At 41.8% G+C, this 20228-nt stretch overlaps 1 protein-coding gene across 1 annotated transcript in view; it reads right to left on the reverse strand.

The window, feature by feature from the left end:
* Positions 1 to 14059: 14059 nt before the first annotated feature.
* The window catches only part of LOC143283109 (BLOC-1-related complex subunit 5-like), a 48615-nt gene continuing 42446 nt past the window's right edge, over positions 14060 to 20228 (reverse strand). The window contains exon 3 of the mRNA XM_076589220.1: positions 14060 to 19678. Coding sequence (XP_076445335.1) covers positions 19436 to 19678 — 243 coding nt within the window. The 3' untranslated portion in view covers positions 14060 to 19435. The remainder of the gene's footprint in view (positions 19679 to 20228) is intronic.

A 20228-nucleotide genomic window follows, 5' to 3' on the forward strand; every position in this document is an offset into this window, starting at 1 on the left:
TTTGATAAATCATGAGTATAGAATTGGTGTTGGAATGAGAAATAGTTTTCTTTATGTATGTGACAGTATTCGTGTATGTAAACCAGTAAACAGTTTAATCTGTCAACAATCAAGGAAGGTGGCAGAAGATAATAAGCTTTACTGCCAGTGTCCATGAAGATCTTGGTTTGTTTCCCACTCTACAAAGTCCGACTTGAAAATCAAACTGAGCGTCCAATCATTTGGATGAGACACTGATACTGTGTGCAGCACACACTTGGTGCACTGAAAAAGAACCTATGGCAACAAAAGTGTCTCTAGCAAATTCTGAAGAAGAAATCCACTCTGATAGGTACACAAATATATGCATGCATTTAAGTCCTGACCATGCTGCTGGTCAGGCATCTGCCTGGTAGATGTAATGGAGTATACAGATTTTATCTGAATGCAGTCAGATGCTGCCAAGGGGCTTTCTACAGGAGGAGAGGAATTCTGCTGCTGTTTTAATGGCCAGGACTTCAGCTCTGAAATTGGAACAGAGCTTTCCTCCAGGGAGTGTGATGCTGCTGCGCTCTCCATCGGGGATTCTGACGTAGACACCACTGCCTCCGTTGTGTGTGGCTTCCTCCGCTGATCCGTCCGTGTATACATGGGTCCAGGAGCTGGCTGGGTAGGACTCCTCTATCATGGCCAAAGTCAGGATCTTGAGAGTAGCTGGTTGCGGGTCTTTGGTGGTGATGCCAGGAACTCTGAGGCTGATGGTGGCCTCTATCTCTTGGTCGAGCCTCCAGTCAGGCAAGGCAAGATCAGTGCAAGACTCCCCTTTTGCCGCCAGAACATTGCTGTGCTGTGCTCTGAGTGCTTTTACTGGTGGTTGAGGCTCTGACATTTGAGACGGTTCTTGGTGGGCTGCTCCAGTCTGTGGTGTAGGGCATTCTTCTGAGCTTCTCTCCCTGCATCAGGACTTTCAGGTTGCGTCTTCTCTCCAGGGTCTCGACGTTAGCAGTTTTCTCCCTGTCATGGATCGGCGTGGACCTCATGGCTCCAAGTATGAGGCGTAGTCCCATATTTTGGACTTTGTCAAGCTGGCTCTTGTTGGTCTTGGAGGCTGTGCCCCATGAGGTTGAGGTGTACTCCATGGTGGGTCTGACTGCTCCCATGTAGACCCTGGTGAGAAGCCTGCTGTCTGCTCCCCAAGTCGTCCCGGCCAGCTTCTTCAGCAGGGCTAGCTTGCGGATGCCTCTCCTCTCCATCTCCTCAATCTGGGGCCTACAGGTCAGGCGGGCGTCCAACTTGATGCCAAGGAATGTTGGTGTATCCGTCTGGGGCAAGACCTGTCCCTGGAGCTTCAGCTTGACTTGCTCGTTGGCGGTGGAGAGAGAGAAGAGTGTTGCGTTGGTTTTTGTGGTGTTGAGCTCAAGACCCCAGTCTTCTGTCCATGTAGCGATATTGCTGACGACTTCCTGAAGCCGGTAGGAGGCCGTGCTGGTGTGTTCAGTGGATGTCCATACTGCCATGTCATCTATTGCAGACTGTTGGAGACGTGCTTCGTGATGTTGTCTCTGATGTTGTTGATATACAACAATGTTGGGGAAAGCACTCCTCCCTGGGGGGACACCCTCACGCAGATTGACCTTTCTGCTGTGGAATCTGTCTAGTTTGACCCTTGCGGTCCTGCCGAAGAGGTAGTGGTGGATCCACATGTACATCTTGCTACATTCTCACCCTGAATGGAGGCTACCAGGCACACCAGGATCCCATCATGACACTGGAGAGGAAACACAAAACTACCATCTACCGCCTTCGCACAGGACACTGTGGCCTCCGAGCACACCTGAAGAGGATTGGAGTGGCAGCCACATCCCTATGTGATTGCGGCCAGGCTGACCAGACCCCATCCCATATTCTCCAAGACTGCCCCCTGTGTGAGAAGATGCGACAGCAGTCCTGGCCTGGGGGTGCTGACCTCAACACCAAGCTCTGGGGGACGGTAGCCAATCTTCGCCGGACGTCTGAGTTTGTGACATCCCTTGGACTTCGACCCTGACTGTGTAGCTGTCGAACGCAAAAGAAAGAAAGAAAAAAAGAAAATCTGAATGCAGTGATGCCTCCCTGTGAAAGTGAAACTGAAAACAATCAAAGACTTTTATGTCCTGTATGTCTGCAAGTACATGCATGCTTTGAACCTGAAATACTGTAGTAGTGAGAATTCTTTGTCTACTCTACTTTTCTATGTGTGAGTGTGTGACACTGTGCATGTGTGTGTGTGTGTATGTGTAGTACAAGTGGTGCACCAGCTATGGATGTAAAATGTCTGGAATCTGTCTTTGAACACCTAATTTAACAATCTTTAATCAGAAAATATGTTAGGAACTACAAGTAAATGCAAAACATTTTAATTTTATTTCATTTCATGACATATAATCAGCCAGTGTTTTATTTTTTCATTGCTTTACTGACATTTCTTAAAACTGCAAGGTTCGTTTCAACTCTTTTTATGTTATTAATATGAAGGCATTCACTTGTGTAATATAAGATGATGTGTGCAGTCTGAAGGTTATTGAAATTATTGTATTTCATTGTATTGTATAACTCTTTTTGTGACAACAGATTTCCCTGTGAATTTCAGGTTACTCTCCCCGGGGGAGAGCTTGTCGCTACACTGAGAGCGTCACCCATTTTGGGGGGTATTTTTATTTTTTCTGCCTGCAATTTTATTTGTTTTCCTATCAAAATGGATTTTTTCTACAGAATTTTGCCAGGGACAACCCTATTGTTTTAAAAAAATTTTTACATGCACAAAGTGCATACTGCACATGGGACCTCAGTTTATTGTCTAATCTGAGTGACTAGCGTCGAGACCACCACTCAAGGTCTAGTGGAAAAGGAGAAAATACTGGTGATTATGGTATTCAAACCAGTACCCTCAGATTCTGTTGCTTCCTAGGCGGATGTGTTACCACTTGGCCAACACTCTACATCCTCATTCATCTGCTTATTTTACCCTAAAAAACAGAGTATGGCTGCTGACACGGCGGGGTAAAAACAGTCATACAGGTAAAAGCCCACTCTTGTACATATGAGTAAATGTGGGAGTTGCAGCCCATGAACGAAGAAGAAGAAGAAGAAGAATCTGCTTATTTTATCAGGGCTGCGTGAAAAGGGTCAGCAGTGCACCACTATAGATATACATAACTACAGTTCATTTGTATTTGAGTTGGGCTTTTTTCCTTTCTCATGACAGGAAGTTAATGATAGTTGATTAAGGTCTGTTATGAGGCACAACACAGACTGAACAGGTGATCCACCAGGTTTCTTTGCGCACTGGTCAAAGCAAGCGAAAGGTAAGAATTCAGAGTGTAGACAGGCTTTTAAATCCCACAGGAAGCATGCAAAGATGACAGATTAACCACTCCATGGAAGGGATAGATCAGACCATCTTTCTGTTTTCAGGAGGATCTTTATAAATCTGTCAGTAGTCCCCCCCCCCCCCCCCACACACACACACACCCTCCCATCATTCCCTCCCACCCCCTTCCCCCCCACACCGTAGCCTACGTAGTACATTATAGTCCTACTTAATTAAACCTGGTTGAATATACAGCTTTGCAAACATGGAGTTTATATGTATGTGTTTTGTCATTTAAAATATATTTTGAGGTTTGATGTGTATTCTGGATCACCACTTACTACTTTATTTTGATTCCTTCACAATCCAGTATGTAATTTGGAGCTGGAGCATTCCTTTGTTAAAAAAAACAACCACCAAACTATCTTGATTAGTATGTTCCTTGTATTGTTGTTTGTGCAATATTTTTTGATAACCTGTTGCAGTGCATGTTAATATTGCTAAGAAGTGTTTTTGAGTCTTTTGATCAGCCCTGAGATGGCCTAAACGGTCGGCTGGGCTCTAAACAACATGAATTGAATTGAATTGAATTGAGTCTTTTGATATTCACACTGACTATTGTTGAGACCCTCCCTTGAAAATGTTAATGTGGCTTTATACATCAAACATATCCTAGTTGCCAAATGATTATGTAATGTGTTGAAAATTGGCATATTTGATAGATTTTGCTGTTGAGTTTTTACTGCCAAAATAAGGAACTTTCACACTTTATATCTCTCATTTCTCTCCTCTGTGTGTTCATGCATGTGTGCGTGTGTATCTCTCACTTTACATATATATATATACATCTAGATTATAATATGCATGTGTCATAGTGTGTTTGTGTCTATTTCATCATGACATGATCAGTATGATTACTGTGACTGCATGCTTGTGGGAAAATGAATCCATCTGCTGCTTCATACACACACACACACACACACACACACACACACACACACAGTGCTTGTGGGAAAATGAATCCACCTGCTGCTTCACACACACACACACACACACACACACACACACACATTTACATGTGTCATTTTTGTAATGAAAGACATGAAACGTTGAGTTGGTTACCAAAGACATTTGGGGGTGAGGGGGTGGGGGAGAGAATCTAACAGTGTATTTCATATTATTACTTCAGTCAATTTTAGTTTCTGTGTATTGTTCCCCAGTTTAGGGGGAGCTGCTGCTTCTTGTATAGGTTGGAAATTTTCACTGCAGGTGCTAACCTGGATTAGACCTGAAAAGATGAAAAGGCCATTACTTGTTTTGGTTGCAGTGAATAACTTTTATATGGAGAACCTTGAGTACATTTCAATTTTTTTCTTGCCTCTTTTTTAAAACCAGTTGTATTTTGATCACCGTGTGCAGGGTGCTCTGTCAGTATAAATAGTATCCTCACCCTCTGGAAATTCAGTGCTTGAAATTTCCTCATTTCTTCTCTCTATTTTGAGACTTTTCTTTCTTTCTTTCTTTCTTTCTTTCTTTCTGTCATGCCCTCTCTTCCTTTTTTTATTTTCTGCCTTGCTGGTCCATTCACCTGTACTTCCTCTATAAGTCTTAAAAAGTAGAAAAAATATTCTGGACTTGAAAATAGAACCCTTTTTATTATGTTATATACTTTTTTGCAGCAAAAACATGCAAATTGCAAGGTAGCTTTTTCTTTTTTGTATTGTATGCCAGTTATTTATATAATAATTTTGTTTGTAATTTGGAATCATATTTGAATTCATGTTATTATTTTTAATCCTCTGGCAAGCTTGACAGAATGGTCAACATCAGAGATGTGTCCCAGACATGTGCATGAACATCATTGTTCTTGTGCATCCCCCCTCCCCCCCTCTCACCTCCACCCCTCTTTTTCAACTTACATGGGATTGATTAAGACTTTCTTGTCATCCCCATGTGGTCCCATGAGGTCAGCTGGGCAATAATGGCTTGCTTTAAAAGCAACAATGATAAATAATGATGATACTGTGTTCCAATCCAGCTATTTTCTTTCACACTTCCTCTTCACTTGAGATCCTTGGTTAAAGTCGGCTGCAAACTCTAAATTAAAACTGACAGTGGGTGAAAATGACTGAAATAGACTGCAGAAATATGGTTATTTCTTTCTTGAGTTAGGAAAGTCTTTCTTTAAGACAACACCAGTTCTCTGAACTCGAAGCCTTTTTTGTAGTATGATGTTTTTTTTGCCATTTGTTTGTTAAACTTAAAGTCAGGTCTGCTCAGCAGGTGATTTAAAAATATGAGACCTAGAACCTACATATCTGCCTCTGGGTTAAGTTGGTCACATATGAGTGTTGTCACAATGTTTCCCCAAACTCACTTTGAGAGTGGGATAGATTTATTGCTTCTCAGTCCTGTTTTTGCAATTTGAACAGTGTCGTGTTATTTAAACAACAATTTCTGCTACTTAAAATTTTTCTTTTGGATTCAGTTTAGAAATGGTTCATACTAATCAGTATGAAGTTCATCTGTTGGAAATGATGAAACCATTTTGGCCTTCCCACCTTTCCCAAGGCCCAAGGTGGAAAACAACAACAAAAACAACCCAACATTTTTGAAGAGACCAGGAAAAGGTTGTTCAGATTTACTTTTGCACCGCAGCATGCTACACCAAACAGTCATCAGCAAAGCATGTGATTGTGTGTTTATGTTTGCTGTTTGAACACAATGATTACAAAAAAGAGATACTTCTAGACCCAGGATATTAAATTTGGATATAGAAAAGGACAAGATGATGATAGGCATGTGGCAGTGGTGATCTGGAACATTGATATGGTTTGACTATCTTGTGGTGTTGTTGGAGTGTCATGGTCTTACACCTGTGAGATTGTGGATTCAAACCCAGTTTATCAGGAATATCATTGTGGGATTTATCTACTTTGGCTGGCTCCTACCCAGGTTAATGTGCTAGAAACTCTAATGGGAAGACAAGTACCATACATTTCAAAGCATTCCTCTTAACAAATGCTGCTTTCATAATGTTCAGGTTTATTGACCGACACCTGGGCCTGGTTGACATCATATCAAATTCAATAGACTATTTTCTGAAAGAGAGCTAAAGTTGTTGAGGTGAGAGAATGAGAGAAGTGATGAAGTGTGTGTTAAATCAGCACATACATAACTGAATGCCACAAAAGTCACTTGGCAACAGAAAAGGGCATCTTTTGGTGGGTTCCCTTGGAATGTCAGTGCTGGGAATGTGAGAGTACATGTCTGACTGTGTTTTGGAGATTCAAGATAAGCAGCACAACATAAAGATGGCAAAAAAGGTAATTTTGTTTGTTGTTGCATATATTGCAGTGAAAATCTCATCATTGTTGAATGATTTTTGTCTTCTGTGCAGTCATAAAGTATCTTTTAAATTCTATAGTACATAGTGCATTCTAAGAATATTCTTATGGTACATTCTAAAAAATGTTTTGTTTCATTCAATCAATTAAGAGTGGACGCTTTTTTTTTTTTTTTTTCTTCTTTTTTTTTTTGCTGCCCCATCATCTGCACCGTTTCTGTGGCATTACTCCCACGCCGCTCATTTAGATTCCCCCATACACAGCCACACCCGGGTTCATCCGTCGCAGTTCCAGCGTTGGCAGTCCACAGGGAACCATCGATGTTAGGTCGCCAGGAGGCCACACACCAGAGGAGACCCTGCACTGCTGCTGAGTCACTTCGGTGGTGTTCAGTGGTGCCTGTTCTGTTTTAACGTACTTAGGACACCACCTACTAAGCCCCCTACTAACGACAATAATGGCTTAGTCGCGGAGCCAGACTGAGTGAGCGTCCCTCCCAGAGTGGAGGCTGCCACCACGTCCCTCAAACAACAGCCCCCCATGAATCTGCCGACACTGACGACATTGACAGGACTCACCCCAAGCACGGAAGTGGAGGGGTATCGAAACTGAGGTCACCATGAGAGCAGGGCATGAAAGGCCACAGACTTTGAGACTATTTTGTTTATATTGATGACGATGAAGGAGCAGGAGGATGACGATGATGATGACGATGTTGCTATAGAGGTCCATTTTGGTTTGGGACTGCGTGACAAGGCTGTACTCTACACTTCCTGTCATAATGATATCCCGGCGTTAACCAGGCCCGAGAGATACAGACACTTGCAGTGTTGGTCAGGTAATTAGAGCAGCACACCCAAAGACGCATCCTTGAAGCGGATGACACTCGACTGTGTGGTCCCAGTCTCCCCATTTAAGCCCACAGCACACTCAACTCTGGGTAGGAGCCGGCCACGGGCCAAAAAACCCACCTCCGCTGGGATTCGAACCCGCGTCCTCCCAGCCGTCAGCCCGCGACGCTAACCACTTCGCCACGGCGGCTGGTTGAGTGGACGCTTACTCTTGTTCTCTGTTGTTTAGGATCATACTGTCAGTTATATGATCATTATGGAAACTCTTTGTAAATGCTTTATTTCTGCTTTTCATCAGTTATCAGAAACCACATGGTAACAGTAAAGAAATATATGTGAATCTAAGACATTTGTGTCAAGATGACAGTTTGTTAGCATATTGTTTCTTTGTCTGGTCTTTTGTTATTTTTATATGCTTTCATTTAACTTTGTTGTCAATGTAGCTTATTCAGTTAAGTGTCTGATATTGTATGTGAAACTTTATTGCAAGATAACAGAACCAAGTGTCTTCTGAGAAAAAAATTGATTTCTTCCCGAATCCCCCACATATCAGATCTACAGTCATTCATATCAACAGTGACATTTCAGATCTGCCATGAACTACATATGCCTTGGTTTTAGACTTGTGCCAAAATTCAGAAGTTGTCTGTGGAAGTTGATCAGTATGTTGTGTGATTTTGAATTACATGTTTTGTGACACTAAAATGCAGTACTCTATCCCTGGCCATGCTTCCTGGCTTGATAAAGACCCCAAGACATGTTCAAAAACTCATTACCAGTACTCTCATGTTTGAAATTCCAGGACAACCTCTGACACTGGTGTAAAGTGTCATTAAAAGAAATCCAGTCTAAAACTCTCTGATCCTTCTTTTCTTCTTCCTTGTTCGTATCCCATTAGATGAGCAGCCCGGTGTCCTCGATGAAGGCTGCCGTCCATTGCAGCTCCTCCAGGGTGTCATACAGTTTGGCTTCCACTGCTGTCGGTGTTGGCCAGTACTTCCTCCTGGATGCTGCATGCATCCTAGTCTTGAAGAATGTGGTCAGTTGTCATTGGTCCCTCACCACAAGGGCACTCTCCACTCTGTCCAATGTCAAATTTTGTGTGCATGTGGTGAAGCAGGCGGTTGTGTCCAGTCCTCAGGCGGAAGATCTTGACCTGTTCCCATCGTTCCAGCAAATGGAATCTGTCTTCTGGGTTATATTTGGGGTGCTGGAGGCGCCACTTTATTCCTTGCTGTGCCTTGATGATTGTCTTGATTTCATCGTATGACACCAGTTTGTTGGCCTGCTCCTTCTGTGCACCATCTTTTGCCAGAATGTCCGCTTTTTCGTTGCCTCTGATGCCACAGTGAACTGGTACCCATTGTATCACCACTTTCTCCACTCTGACACTCAGGGCAACAAGGGCTGAAGTGAGATGGTTCTGTTCTTTGCAGTGGGAGTTCTTGAGGGCTTGGAGCACGGAGAGAGCATTTGAGAACACCACCACCTGCCCTGTTGTTCTTGTGGAGTTCTGCAAGACTCTTGTGGCTGCCTCACAGAGGGCTCAGCTCGGAAGTTGGTGGAGTATTTTCCTGTTGGGATTGCAATTTCTTCATCTCCGTCTTTGTACTGGAGGAAGATTCCAGCTCCACCATCCCTCGTTGCTTCTGTGGCGGAGCCATCTGTAAAGACATGGGTCCAGTCTTCCTGGAGGTACTCCATGGCCAGGGCCTTCCTTTGGGTGTCTGATTGTGTTCCTCTCTTCTCCACTCCGGGAATGCTGGTGACGACTGTTGGGAATACCTGCCTCTTCCAAGATGGGTTGGTGACATTTGCTGGGATAGGCTTTGCTTCGTGTTCCATGAAGACTGGGGTTTGTCTTTCAAGGCGTCTTGACTGGTGGATGAAGCTGCCTCTTTTCAGCCGGCTCTTGGTGGGTCTGCTCATTCTGTTGTTCATTGGATGGTTTTCAAGGCGTTTGAATTTTGCTGCCTGGATGAGGATCTTTGTGTCCCTTCTGCCCTCCAGTGACTGTAGCCCAGTGGTCTCCTCCATCTTCAGGATTGGGGTGGATCTCATGGCGCCAGTTATGACACGCTGAGCTTGGTTCTGTATTTTGTTGAGATGGTCGAGGTTAGACTTTGCAGCTGATGCCCATGCTGATGTCCCATACTCAACTACAGGTCGGACTCTCCCCGTATAGTCTGTCTTTAGGATACGTTCATCAGCCCCCCAGTCCGTCCCTGCAAGTTTCTTCATGATCACCAGTCTCAGCTTGGCCCTGCTACAGCATCTGGTGATCTGCTGTTTCCAAGTAAGCCTGCGGTCAAAGGTCACTCCCAGGTAGGTAGGTGTGGATTCCTCTGCAAGCCTTTGGTTGTTCAGTGTCAGTTTCGCCTCTTGCTTCTTGCTCGATAGGCTGAAGACTGTGTAGGTTGTTTTGCTTGAGTTGACAGAGACAAGCCATTCCTTGGTCCAGTTGTTGAGCGCAGTCTGGAGGCGTACCTGTGCTGTAGTGGTGTACTCTTCAGAGCACCAGAGTACTAGGTCATCTGCGTTAATTGCTCCTCTGACCCCTCTTGGCAGTTCTCTGACGATGTCATCTATGAAGATGAGGAACAGCGTTGGCAAAAGGACTCCTTGTGGTACTCCCTGTCTCAGCACCTTCTTCTTGCTCTTCTGGCCCTGAATCTTGACTCGGGCTTGGTGGTTGTGTAGGTACTGGCTGATCCAGGTGTACATCCTCCCAGACACACATCGCTGTAGTTTGAGCCTGAGTCCGTCCTTCCAGACTTTGTCGAACGCCTTCTCCATGTCAATCCAGACAGCAAGCGTGTTCTTCTTTTCTTGGAATGCGTCCTCAATGCTTTGAGTGATGAATGTGATCTGGTCTTCTGTTGATCTGTGTTGGCGGAAGCCTGCCTGTTCAGGGCTCAGCAGCTGTTGCTTCTCTAGGTGCCAGACAAGTCTCTCCATCAGCTTTCCTAAGCAGCTTGTAAGGCTGATGGGTCTGTAGCTGTCAGCCTTCGACTTGTCCTTTCCCTTTTTGTGAATGGGGATCATGTCTGCTTCCCTCCAACACTGTGGGACTGATCCTATCTTCCAGCTGGAGTTGAAGATTGTTAAAAGGACTGCCTTGCTCTTCATCCCAAGATGCAGAATCATTTCATTTCTGATTCTGTCTGGTCCAGGTGACTTCTTCAGGTTGAGGCTCTGCAACGCTTCCTCCAGCTCTTTCTCTGTGAAAGCTGAGGTCATGACTTCCTCTTGGGGCTCTTTCTCATGAAGTTCACCTTGGGCCCTGTGCACTGCAGCTCTTATGTTCAGGAGGGACTTCCAGATTGCTGATGTTTTCATAGACGTCTATGAAGTAGTCTGCTGCTTTCTTTCCAGAGAGGTAATTTCCATTCTCTTGTATTGTTATTGTGGTGTGACTTGTTGTTTCATTGCTGAGGGTTCTAGCCAGTTTCCACAGCTTGCTGCCATCCTTGTCGAGATTTAGGCTTTCAGTTTTCTCTTGCCAGCTTTTTCTTGCAGCTTGTGCACAGGACAGCTTGTATCTGGCAGTTACTTCCTTCAGCGCTATGTTGTTCTCCAGTGATGGCTGCTTTTCTGCTCGGTCCCTGGCTTCTGTAACAGCATCTTCCAGATTCTGAAGTTCCTCCGTCCAGTAGGGCTTGTAGTCTTTGCGTGCTGCTCTTGGGATGGATTCTATAGCAGCTTTCAAGACGGCCTTTGTGAAGTCGTGAACCATCTTGTTCGAGTCCTTCTGCCTGATGTTGATTGGCTTTGTGTATGTATCTGTGAGGGTCTTAAAGAGAGTCCAATCCGCTTTTCTGTAATTCCAGTGGGGAAGACACTTTGCTTGAGGAGCCTGCAAGTTGAAGTTGATAGTTTTATGGGCTTGTGGTCACTTCCTCCAAGCTGTTTGAGGACTGTCCTTGTGGTCCTGATGAACAGGTCGTTGGTGACGAACGCTAGATCTGGTGTTGATGTGGTCATCCAGCGTCTAGAGTAGAAGGTGGGTTCATCATCTTCTTGGTTGATGAGATGAAGATGTGTGTCAGTCTCCCAATCCTCACCTTCTTCGCCTCTCCTGTCTGTCTCCTCATAGCCCCATCTCTCTGAGTGACTGTTGAAATCTCCCACCACCACACAGTGGTTGTCTGGGATGTTCATGTATGTGAGGGAAAGATCACGATCTTGAGGGCAATAGACATTGTAGATCCTGATGTTGTGTTCTTTAAAGACTATATCAACCCCTTAGATCTCTGCCTGTTGATTGGTGTTAATCTTGAGTTCTTGTGCAGCGATGAAATTCCGCACCAAGACAAACACCCCTCCTTTGTTTCTTTCCTCATGGTCCAACCTGATGGTCTCGTAACCCCTCACTTGAAAGTGATGGTTTACGGTCAAATGTGTCTCTTGGACACATGCAATGTCAATATTTTCTTGGTGTATCCTTTCTGCCAGGCCAAGTTTCTTCTTATGCACCCCTTCTGCATTCCATTGGAGAATGTAAAACTCTCTGATGACTTGACACATTTTAAGTTTCTCATCATAGCTTGTGTAAGGCGTAGTCATACAGTCTTTAAGAAACTGTTTCTCAGTCATTTTGTCCTTTCCAAAGTGGTTTTCACTGGGGTTTTTTGTGTTTTTTTTTGTGTGTTTTTTTCTTGAAAAACAATATTGTTTTCTGGGGGGAAAAAAAGTAAAAATAAAAATAAAAATGCATTTTAAAGAGAAAACAAACAGGTGCAAGTCTTGATAAATTTAACAATATCAGAACATTTATCTTGAAAAAAAGTAAGATGTCTGTACAGACTCAGAATGTGTAGATTAAAAAAACAAGTTCAGGTCTGTATAAGATAATCCTTATCTTACTTTGTGGGCCAAAAAAGATTCATTTCCAACACAAATGGGTGGTCCATTTCCAGTTGCAAAGCACAGGAAGAGATTTTATGAAAGCATGACCCACATTCCATCCATGGACAGAAAGGGACACTGGCTTTATTGCGGCTGTGCAATATATTGTCAAAATCAAAATGTCCTTACAAAATATGTAGAGGACAGAAAATGTGATGCATGGTGAAACCTAGATCTCCATACTGTCTGGTTATATATTCAGGTTCATTGTTATAGTTTTGAGACAGGTATAACACTCAACTCTGCATTCCATCGTCAACTAAGCTTATATTTGTAACTGTTGTGGAATTAATAGACCAGTGATTTGTCAGTTCTAAATTTATTCCACTTGTCTAGATGTTTCATAAAGATTTTTTCACATTCATTATCAGATAAAAGAAAATTAAATTGTGGGCTGGTGCAATTAAAATGGTTATGAAGGGATCAGTAAACATTTAATGACAAAGCAATGCCACAGTATATTTAATTTACTTTCTTCTAAGTTTTCTGTCTGTCTTGATGTCAGTTGCTTGTGACCAAGACTATTGACATAATAAAAAAAATTTTCTCCAAAACTCGGGGTTTTATTTTGCATTGCTTTCCAGTCTTTCAAGAAAACTACATTTGCTGTTCTAAGTATGAATGGAAGCTCTCTGTTAATATCATATCGTATATCAGTCAGTGATTCTATATATATATATCTCACTCCCTCACATACGCATACACACACTCTCACTCCCTCACACACGCATGCACACACGCATTTAAGGTTAAATTCCATAGATCTAAATGCTTATGTGAAATTTGCATGGGAATTTTGCACTGAAAGAAAAAAGGTGCCTCGACCTTTTTGTCAATGCATAAACTCATATACCCGAATTTCACACACATTTCGCTGCAGAACTTTTCTTTTGCATATGGGAGCAAAACTTTTGTCTTCTCATGTGAATTTGACCAATCTTTGGGCTGAGGCAGACCCCCCTCTACCAGGTCCATTTCCTGAGGAAATTGCTCCCTTGTTGCCAGCATGTATTTCTTGATGAGATCGCCATCAAAACCAAGCTCCTTGACAGGTTCCCGCAAGCAGTTTTGCTGCCTGAGCAATATTGTTCACCTTAAATCGATGCTTACTCATATATATACTTCACACCTCCTCTTATTAACACAGCTGCACTCAGAATTCATGCTTTGATTGTAATGTTGCCATGGTTAAAATCAAACCTGGCAGGTAAATTTTGTGTCTATGGATGGGTGGCTTTTTTGTATGAATTCTTTGCATGCGAATTTTACATTTTTGGGGGCGTCCATGGAATTTCACCTATAAGGTCTTTGGAAACGGGAAGGCAAAGAGATACAAAACAGATGCAAAAGATAAAGATGAAAGAAGCAGAAATAGTTCCCATGTTCAAGGACTGCACCTGTCATGTCACTTGGCACACTTGTGAAATCTGAACCCAGTTGGTTTTGTGATGTGAAGGGATCTGTACATTTTTCTTACCAACAACAAATACTTGTCACATGCACAAACAGTTAAACTGGACTGCTGATACTAGATGACATTTCTATATTTCTGCAAAGCCCAACATATCTACTTCATGCTTTGATGTTAAGAAACAACACAGTCATATAGTCTGGACCCGGAACACTACCCTATATCCACTTGCTATCATCACCAGCTTTCTATTCCTGATGCAAGTAACTGATTTGTTGAAAATCTGGAAAGCAGAGTGAAGCTTGGTGAAACTGATTACAGAAAGAGAAACTGATTTACTGAGCTGGAGAAAATAATACACTTCCAGAGACTGCCATTTCACACATACTACAAAGATACACTCAAATATACATGCATGCTGACACACACATGTACTTATGGATGTTAAAATTCCTGTCATCTTTGTGCTTGTACATGAATTACAATTTATGTTTGTACTTTTATTTACATTTATACTATCCCATCAAATATTCCACATGACCCTTACACAAGTTTTCTATTTAAATTCACAAAGTTGGGGAAAACCGTATGTCCACTGAGGTATCACTTTACACACACACACAACAAATGTACATATTTTTCTGCAGACATTTTTACTTTTCCCTCAATCTGTGTAGCGTAAGTAGCCAGATCAGATTATGTGTGGCAGAAGGAAAAACACCAACTGACACACACACACACGCACAAACATGTATACACATCCCAGACAACTGACTGAAGAGTAAAAAGTACATATCAAATATGAAAAATTATCTTCTATTCAGGTTTGAAAAACTATCATCTGTTCAAATTTGAAAACAACAACACAACAAACCTTGATTTTGCAAAATGTAATGTTGCATCGATTTCGTCAATCAGCTAAAATGTAGTTTATGTAAAACTTCCACTTTTTTCAACAATGCCTTCATCTGGAGGGCAAACTATCTTCACACACAACACATTCATCTGGAGGGCAAACTATCTTCACACACACAATGCCTTCATCTGGAGGGCTAACTGTTTACCTTCACACACACACACACATAGAACACCTTCATCTGGAGGGCAAACTATCTTTAACCTTCGCTGGCTGTCACTTTTGACTACACACAGCTCATGTGGGTCGTCCACAACCCATACTGCTGTCGCTTTTGACTACACACGGAAGCTCATGTGGGTTGTCCACGACCCATACCTTTTAGAGGCAAAAACCTGTATATTCCTCCAAAGCTTGTGTGGATCGTGCACAACCCATACTTTGTAAAGAGACAAAAACCTGTATATTCCTCCAAAGCTTATAACAAAGTATAGAAAAGGAAAACATATCGTAACAACTGATTACACACAGGTGCGCTCACACACGCACACACAGACTCACACAAACACATACACTCAGAAGAAACACATGCTCACGCATTCACACACACGCACATACACACGCTCACACACACGCACACACAACTGATCACACACACAAACGCATAACGCCACATGCACATACATACAAACCCTACTTATGCACACACAGATAGATAGACTGAGACAGACACAGAGAGAGACAGACAGACAGCGAGACAGAGATAAATGACTCGTAGCATCCTATACACACACAATCAAAGATATTCAGTCACACAAGTACATGCTGTTTGAGAGAGGGATGGAAGGGGGTTATAGCTGAAGACAGGCGAAAGGGACAGGGCGGGTAGTGGGAGAGTAGTGGGGTAGTGAGGCTACTGAAAGTAAAACTTCTTTATTTTCCTTCACTAATTGCAAATTAAACCTTCTGAAATCACTATTAAAAAGGTATGGGGCGTGCATGACCCACACGAGCTTTCGTGGGGTGACCACATTTTTTCCTCTTTAAAAAGCATGGGCCAAACACGACCCACACAAGCGTCCGTGTGTAGTTAAAATGCCACCTTTAATTACTCATTAACTAATTAATGAATTTTTTTCATTTTTTGGCAAAAGTTGGCCTTTTAGGTGTAGGAAGCATTTCTGAAATTCCGTAGAAAAATATTAAGAATTGGCTGAGATATTTGCGTTTTTGTACCCTTCTGGGTCGTGTATGACCCACGATAGCCAGTGAAGGTTAAACACACACACAACACCATCATCTGAAGGGCAGACTATCTTCACACACACACAGAACACCCTCACCTGGAGGGCAAACTATCTTCACGCACACAAAATGCCTTCATCTTAAGGGCAAACTATCTTTACACACACATACGCCTTCATCTGAAAGGCAAACCATCTTTACACACACGCCTTCATCTGAAGGGCAAACTATCTTCACACAAAACACCTTCACCTGGAGGGCAAACTATCATCACACAAAACACCTTCATCTGAAGGGTAAACTAGTTACCCGTCTTCACACACACACAATGCCTTCCTTCATCTGAAGGGCAAACTATCTTCACACACACACACACACACACACAGAGAACACCTTCACCTGGAAGGCAAACTATCTTTACACACCAACAAACGCCTTCATCTCAAGGGCAAACTATCTATCTTTACACGCACACACACAATGTCTTCATCTGGAGGGCAAACCGTGTACCTTCACACACACACACGCACACACAACACCTTCACCTGGTGGGCAAACTATCTTCACACACACACACACACACACAGAACACCTTCACCTGGAAGGCAAACTATCTTCACACACACACAAACGCCTTCATCTGAAGGGCAAACTATCTATCTTGACACACACACACACAATATCTTTATCTGGAGGGCAAACCGTGTACCTTCACACACACACAGAACACCTTCATCTGAAGGGCAACTATCTTCACACACACACGTCTTCATCTAAAGGGCAAACTATCTTCACACACAATGTCTTCATATGGAGGGCAAACTATATATCTTCACACACACATGTATCTTTTCTCAAATGAGGAATATAAACAGCAGTTTTGAGGTGTCAAATAATGTGGTTCATAAGATGCTGTATAACATCTGCTTTAAAAAAAAAAAAAAAAAAAAAAAAAAAAAAAATCAACAACAACAACAACAAAAATCAGACAGATGGCTAACTAAACATGAATCCAACTCACTGGTCAGGCATTGAACAGCAAATACACATAACAAAGATGTAAAATTGCAAGGCTTTGTGCTCTTATGGGCAATAAAGATGCAATACTAATACCACTTAGATATTATTCAGTTGCAGCATACAAAATGATCTCTTGGGGCAGCTGCCTTGTTATAAAATCAGACAGGTTGGGGATTTCATGTGACCCACAAAAAACAAAACAAAAAACCAAATCACATTTCATAACATGATTTGTTACTGAAAAGGAAAATAAGGAATGAAAATAATTTAGGCATTAAAAACCCCCACGATTCACAGAATTCAAAGTAATATCACAACTGAAGTATGGATAAGTTTACAGTAGCATGAAAAACTTTATTAAAAAAAAAAAGGATTTGAGAGAAGCTGGGTAAAAGGAGACTGCATGAATTCAGCAGTCACTGGGAAGCACCCAGTCTAGTATCCATTCAAAGATATGTATGTTTGACAGTGATGCTCAAGTTCCTTTACCAATACTATATGATTCTGTGTCTGGACATGGTTGATTATGTGATATGTTTTGAAAGCAAATAATACTGCCACATAAATTTTATATAATCTCAGGCCCACATAAATAGATCAGATCAATGGTCAGCAGCAGCAGCAGTATCACAAATCATCTTTATAACAAAACTGGTTTTGAATTCCTGATCTGATGGTAGTCCGTTTCAAATTTACCCTCTTCCACACCTGCGGTGTGTTTGTGAAAGAGATTTCAGACTCGGAGTCAGCAGATTTACGCCAGACATGGTGGCAGTCTCCATTCCAGAGGTGATGCTCACTCAGTCTGGGTCAATGACTATGCAACTATTGTCAGGGATATGAGGGGGCTTAGGTGGTTTCCTGTATGAAGATGAATCAGACCAGGTTCTACTGAACACCACAAAATGACTCCACTACAAAGCAGTCTCTTCTGCAGTGTAACCTAACCACCACAGCTCCTTATGCACTGTCAGCACAGGAACTGTATCAAAATTAGTCTGGGCATGGCAAGTAAAAATTAAAGAGAACATTTACTTAATGTCCATCATTTCAAAGCTATGTTGCCATATGTTAAGAAATGTCAGCAGTGAACTTGAGCTTTGAAAATAACTTATTTTCTTCCCTTTGTGCCATCCCAATTTTTCTGAACTAAACTGTTTTTGTTACTGTCCCTCTTACATCATAATGAAATGTCAGAATTATATTTTAATCAGATTCGTTCCATGAGATCACTGTAATGGTATACCAGCACGCATGGTGATGATACACACCTTGGAACATGTTAAATTGTTGACAAATGGAAGAGTGAAAATATGCTTTGTACACTGCGTTCAATACCAAATAATAGCACCCATCAAAGAGTCCTTTCAACCATGCAGTTGTAATGGATGTTCTGAATCTATTCTCTACCCAGATCATGTATTTGCAATGAGCGATATTTTCATCGTGTCCAATCCAAATACTGCATGCTGTAAAAAGCCTGTATTCTCATCAGATGAACTGTGATCTTCATCCAATAAATGTTTGTTTTAGGTGAATTAAAGCAAACACCAACAATCTAAAAATATCTCCACCTATCTTTTTTTAGACCAGTGGTTGATGCACTTTCTCATATTTCTTTGCAATTCTTAATATTTAACAAGTGTAGTCTGGATCCGTAAATTTTACACTACAGGTTATTTCTTTATGTGTGCGTCTTTCTGTCACTTTCACTCACCATATCCAGTTCCCATCACATCTTCAAGGTCTTGACATCCACACTCTCAATATCAGAAAAAGTGCTGATCATGTGACAGGAATATGCCAACTGTGCCAGCACTGATGGGGTCATGCAGTTACAGCCAGTGATCTTAAAGTTTAGTTACCTTCAGAATGAACTCTCATCTTTTTTCCTTTCAGTGTCAGTGTCCTTTGTCTGTGTGTGAGTGACTGCATGTGTGAGTGTGCATGTGAGCGCATGAGCGCGTACACTTGCATACACGTGTGTGTGTGTGTGTGTGTGTGTGTGTGTTCAAACTGAATAAATGGATTAATTTCTCAACATGTACTACTTAGTTTATGATACCTGTGTGAGTCATTGTCACCCAGACATTTGTGTTCCTATTCTAATTTTCTGTAACATAATTCACAACCAAAGATATCTCTGACACCTATAGGAGTGTTGTATCTAATAAATTTGATACACATTTTTGCAATCCAAATGTGATGGTAAGATGCTAGTTTCTTATCTGTTCTATTCTTTCCATCAAAACCTAACAACATGCCCTACACTTGTAGAAAAGCAACAAAAACAATAACAAAAACTGGAAGACATAAGACCAATAAGTTTTAGTTTTTTCCCCTCCAAAATAATAATGGAAGTCCAGAAAATCATATAATAAAATTCTTTCTTTCCACCACAACCAGATTTTTTTTCTCTTGAAATCCTGGTAATAATTGTTAGAATAATATTTTTTTTTAATTGAGAAATCAAGATGTCTGGATGCTTCGGTTTCCTGCTGTGATATTGACAGCACATGGCTCCAACTGTTCACTTGCTGGAAGAAGTTGATTCAAATGGTTCATACATGGAACAATATGATCCAATGCAGTCTTGACTTTGTTCAGAGTAGTCACCATTTCTGTCACTCGCTCAAACTGCTCCACAGTCTTTAGGTATTTTTTGTCCTCCTCATGCAACTTGTTGTTTACCACTTGGATAATGTGGGTCACCTGCAACATAACTGATACTGTAAATCTAAATAAATTTACAGTAAGAAAAAGAAAAGCAAATGAGTGCTGCACTCTGGGGGTACTGGACCATCATGCGTCTGATAAAAAATAAAGAAAAAAAGAAAGAAGCTAGTTATCAGTCAGTGCTTGGCAGAAAAGCATCGGGTAATACATGTAGAAGGAATGGACATCCACCCACAGTGACCACTGGCTTTCTGTGTGATCTTGATTGAATCAAGATTACCCCAGGTACTCACAAATGGTAATACATTGTTATGACAATTGTGCATATCTATTTTTTTAAATACAGTTGATGAAAAATCACATAGCTTGACCATATTTCTGCGTGCGCGCATGTGTGTAAGTGAGTGTGACAGAGTGTCATTAACACTAACAGATAAACTTAAATACACATTATATGTGCTGCTACTGCAAGTGCTCAAGACTGAGAAGATGAGACTTTACAAAAATCACTGAATGAAGACTTATGGAACCCAGGGATTCTTCAAGAACAGAGGATCATGCAAAAGCTTTTGCCACACACAAAAAG

This window comes from Babylonia areolata, chromosome 6 (genome assembly GCF_041734735.1).
Source record: "Babylonia areolata isolate BAREFJ2019XMU chromosome 6, ASM4173473v1, whole genome shotgun sequence".
Taxonomy (NCBI): Eukaryota; Metazoa; Mollusca; class Gastropoda; order Neogastropoda; family Buccinidae; genus Babylonia; species Babylonia areolata.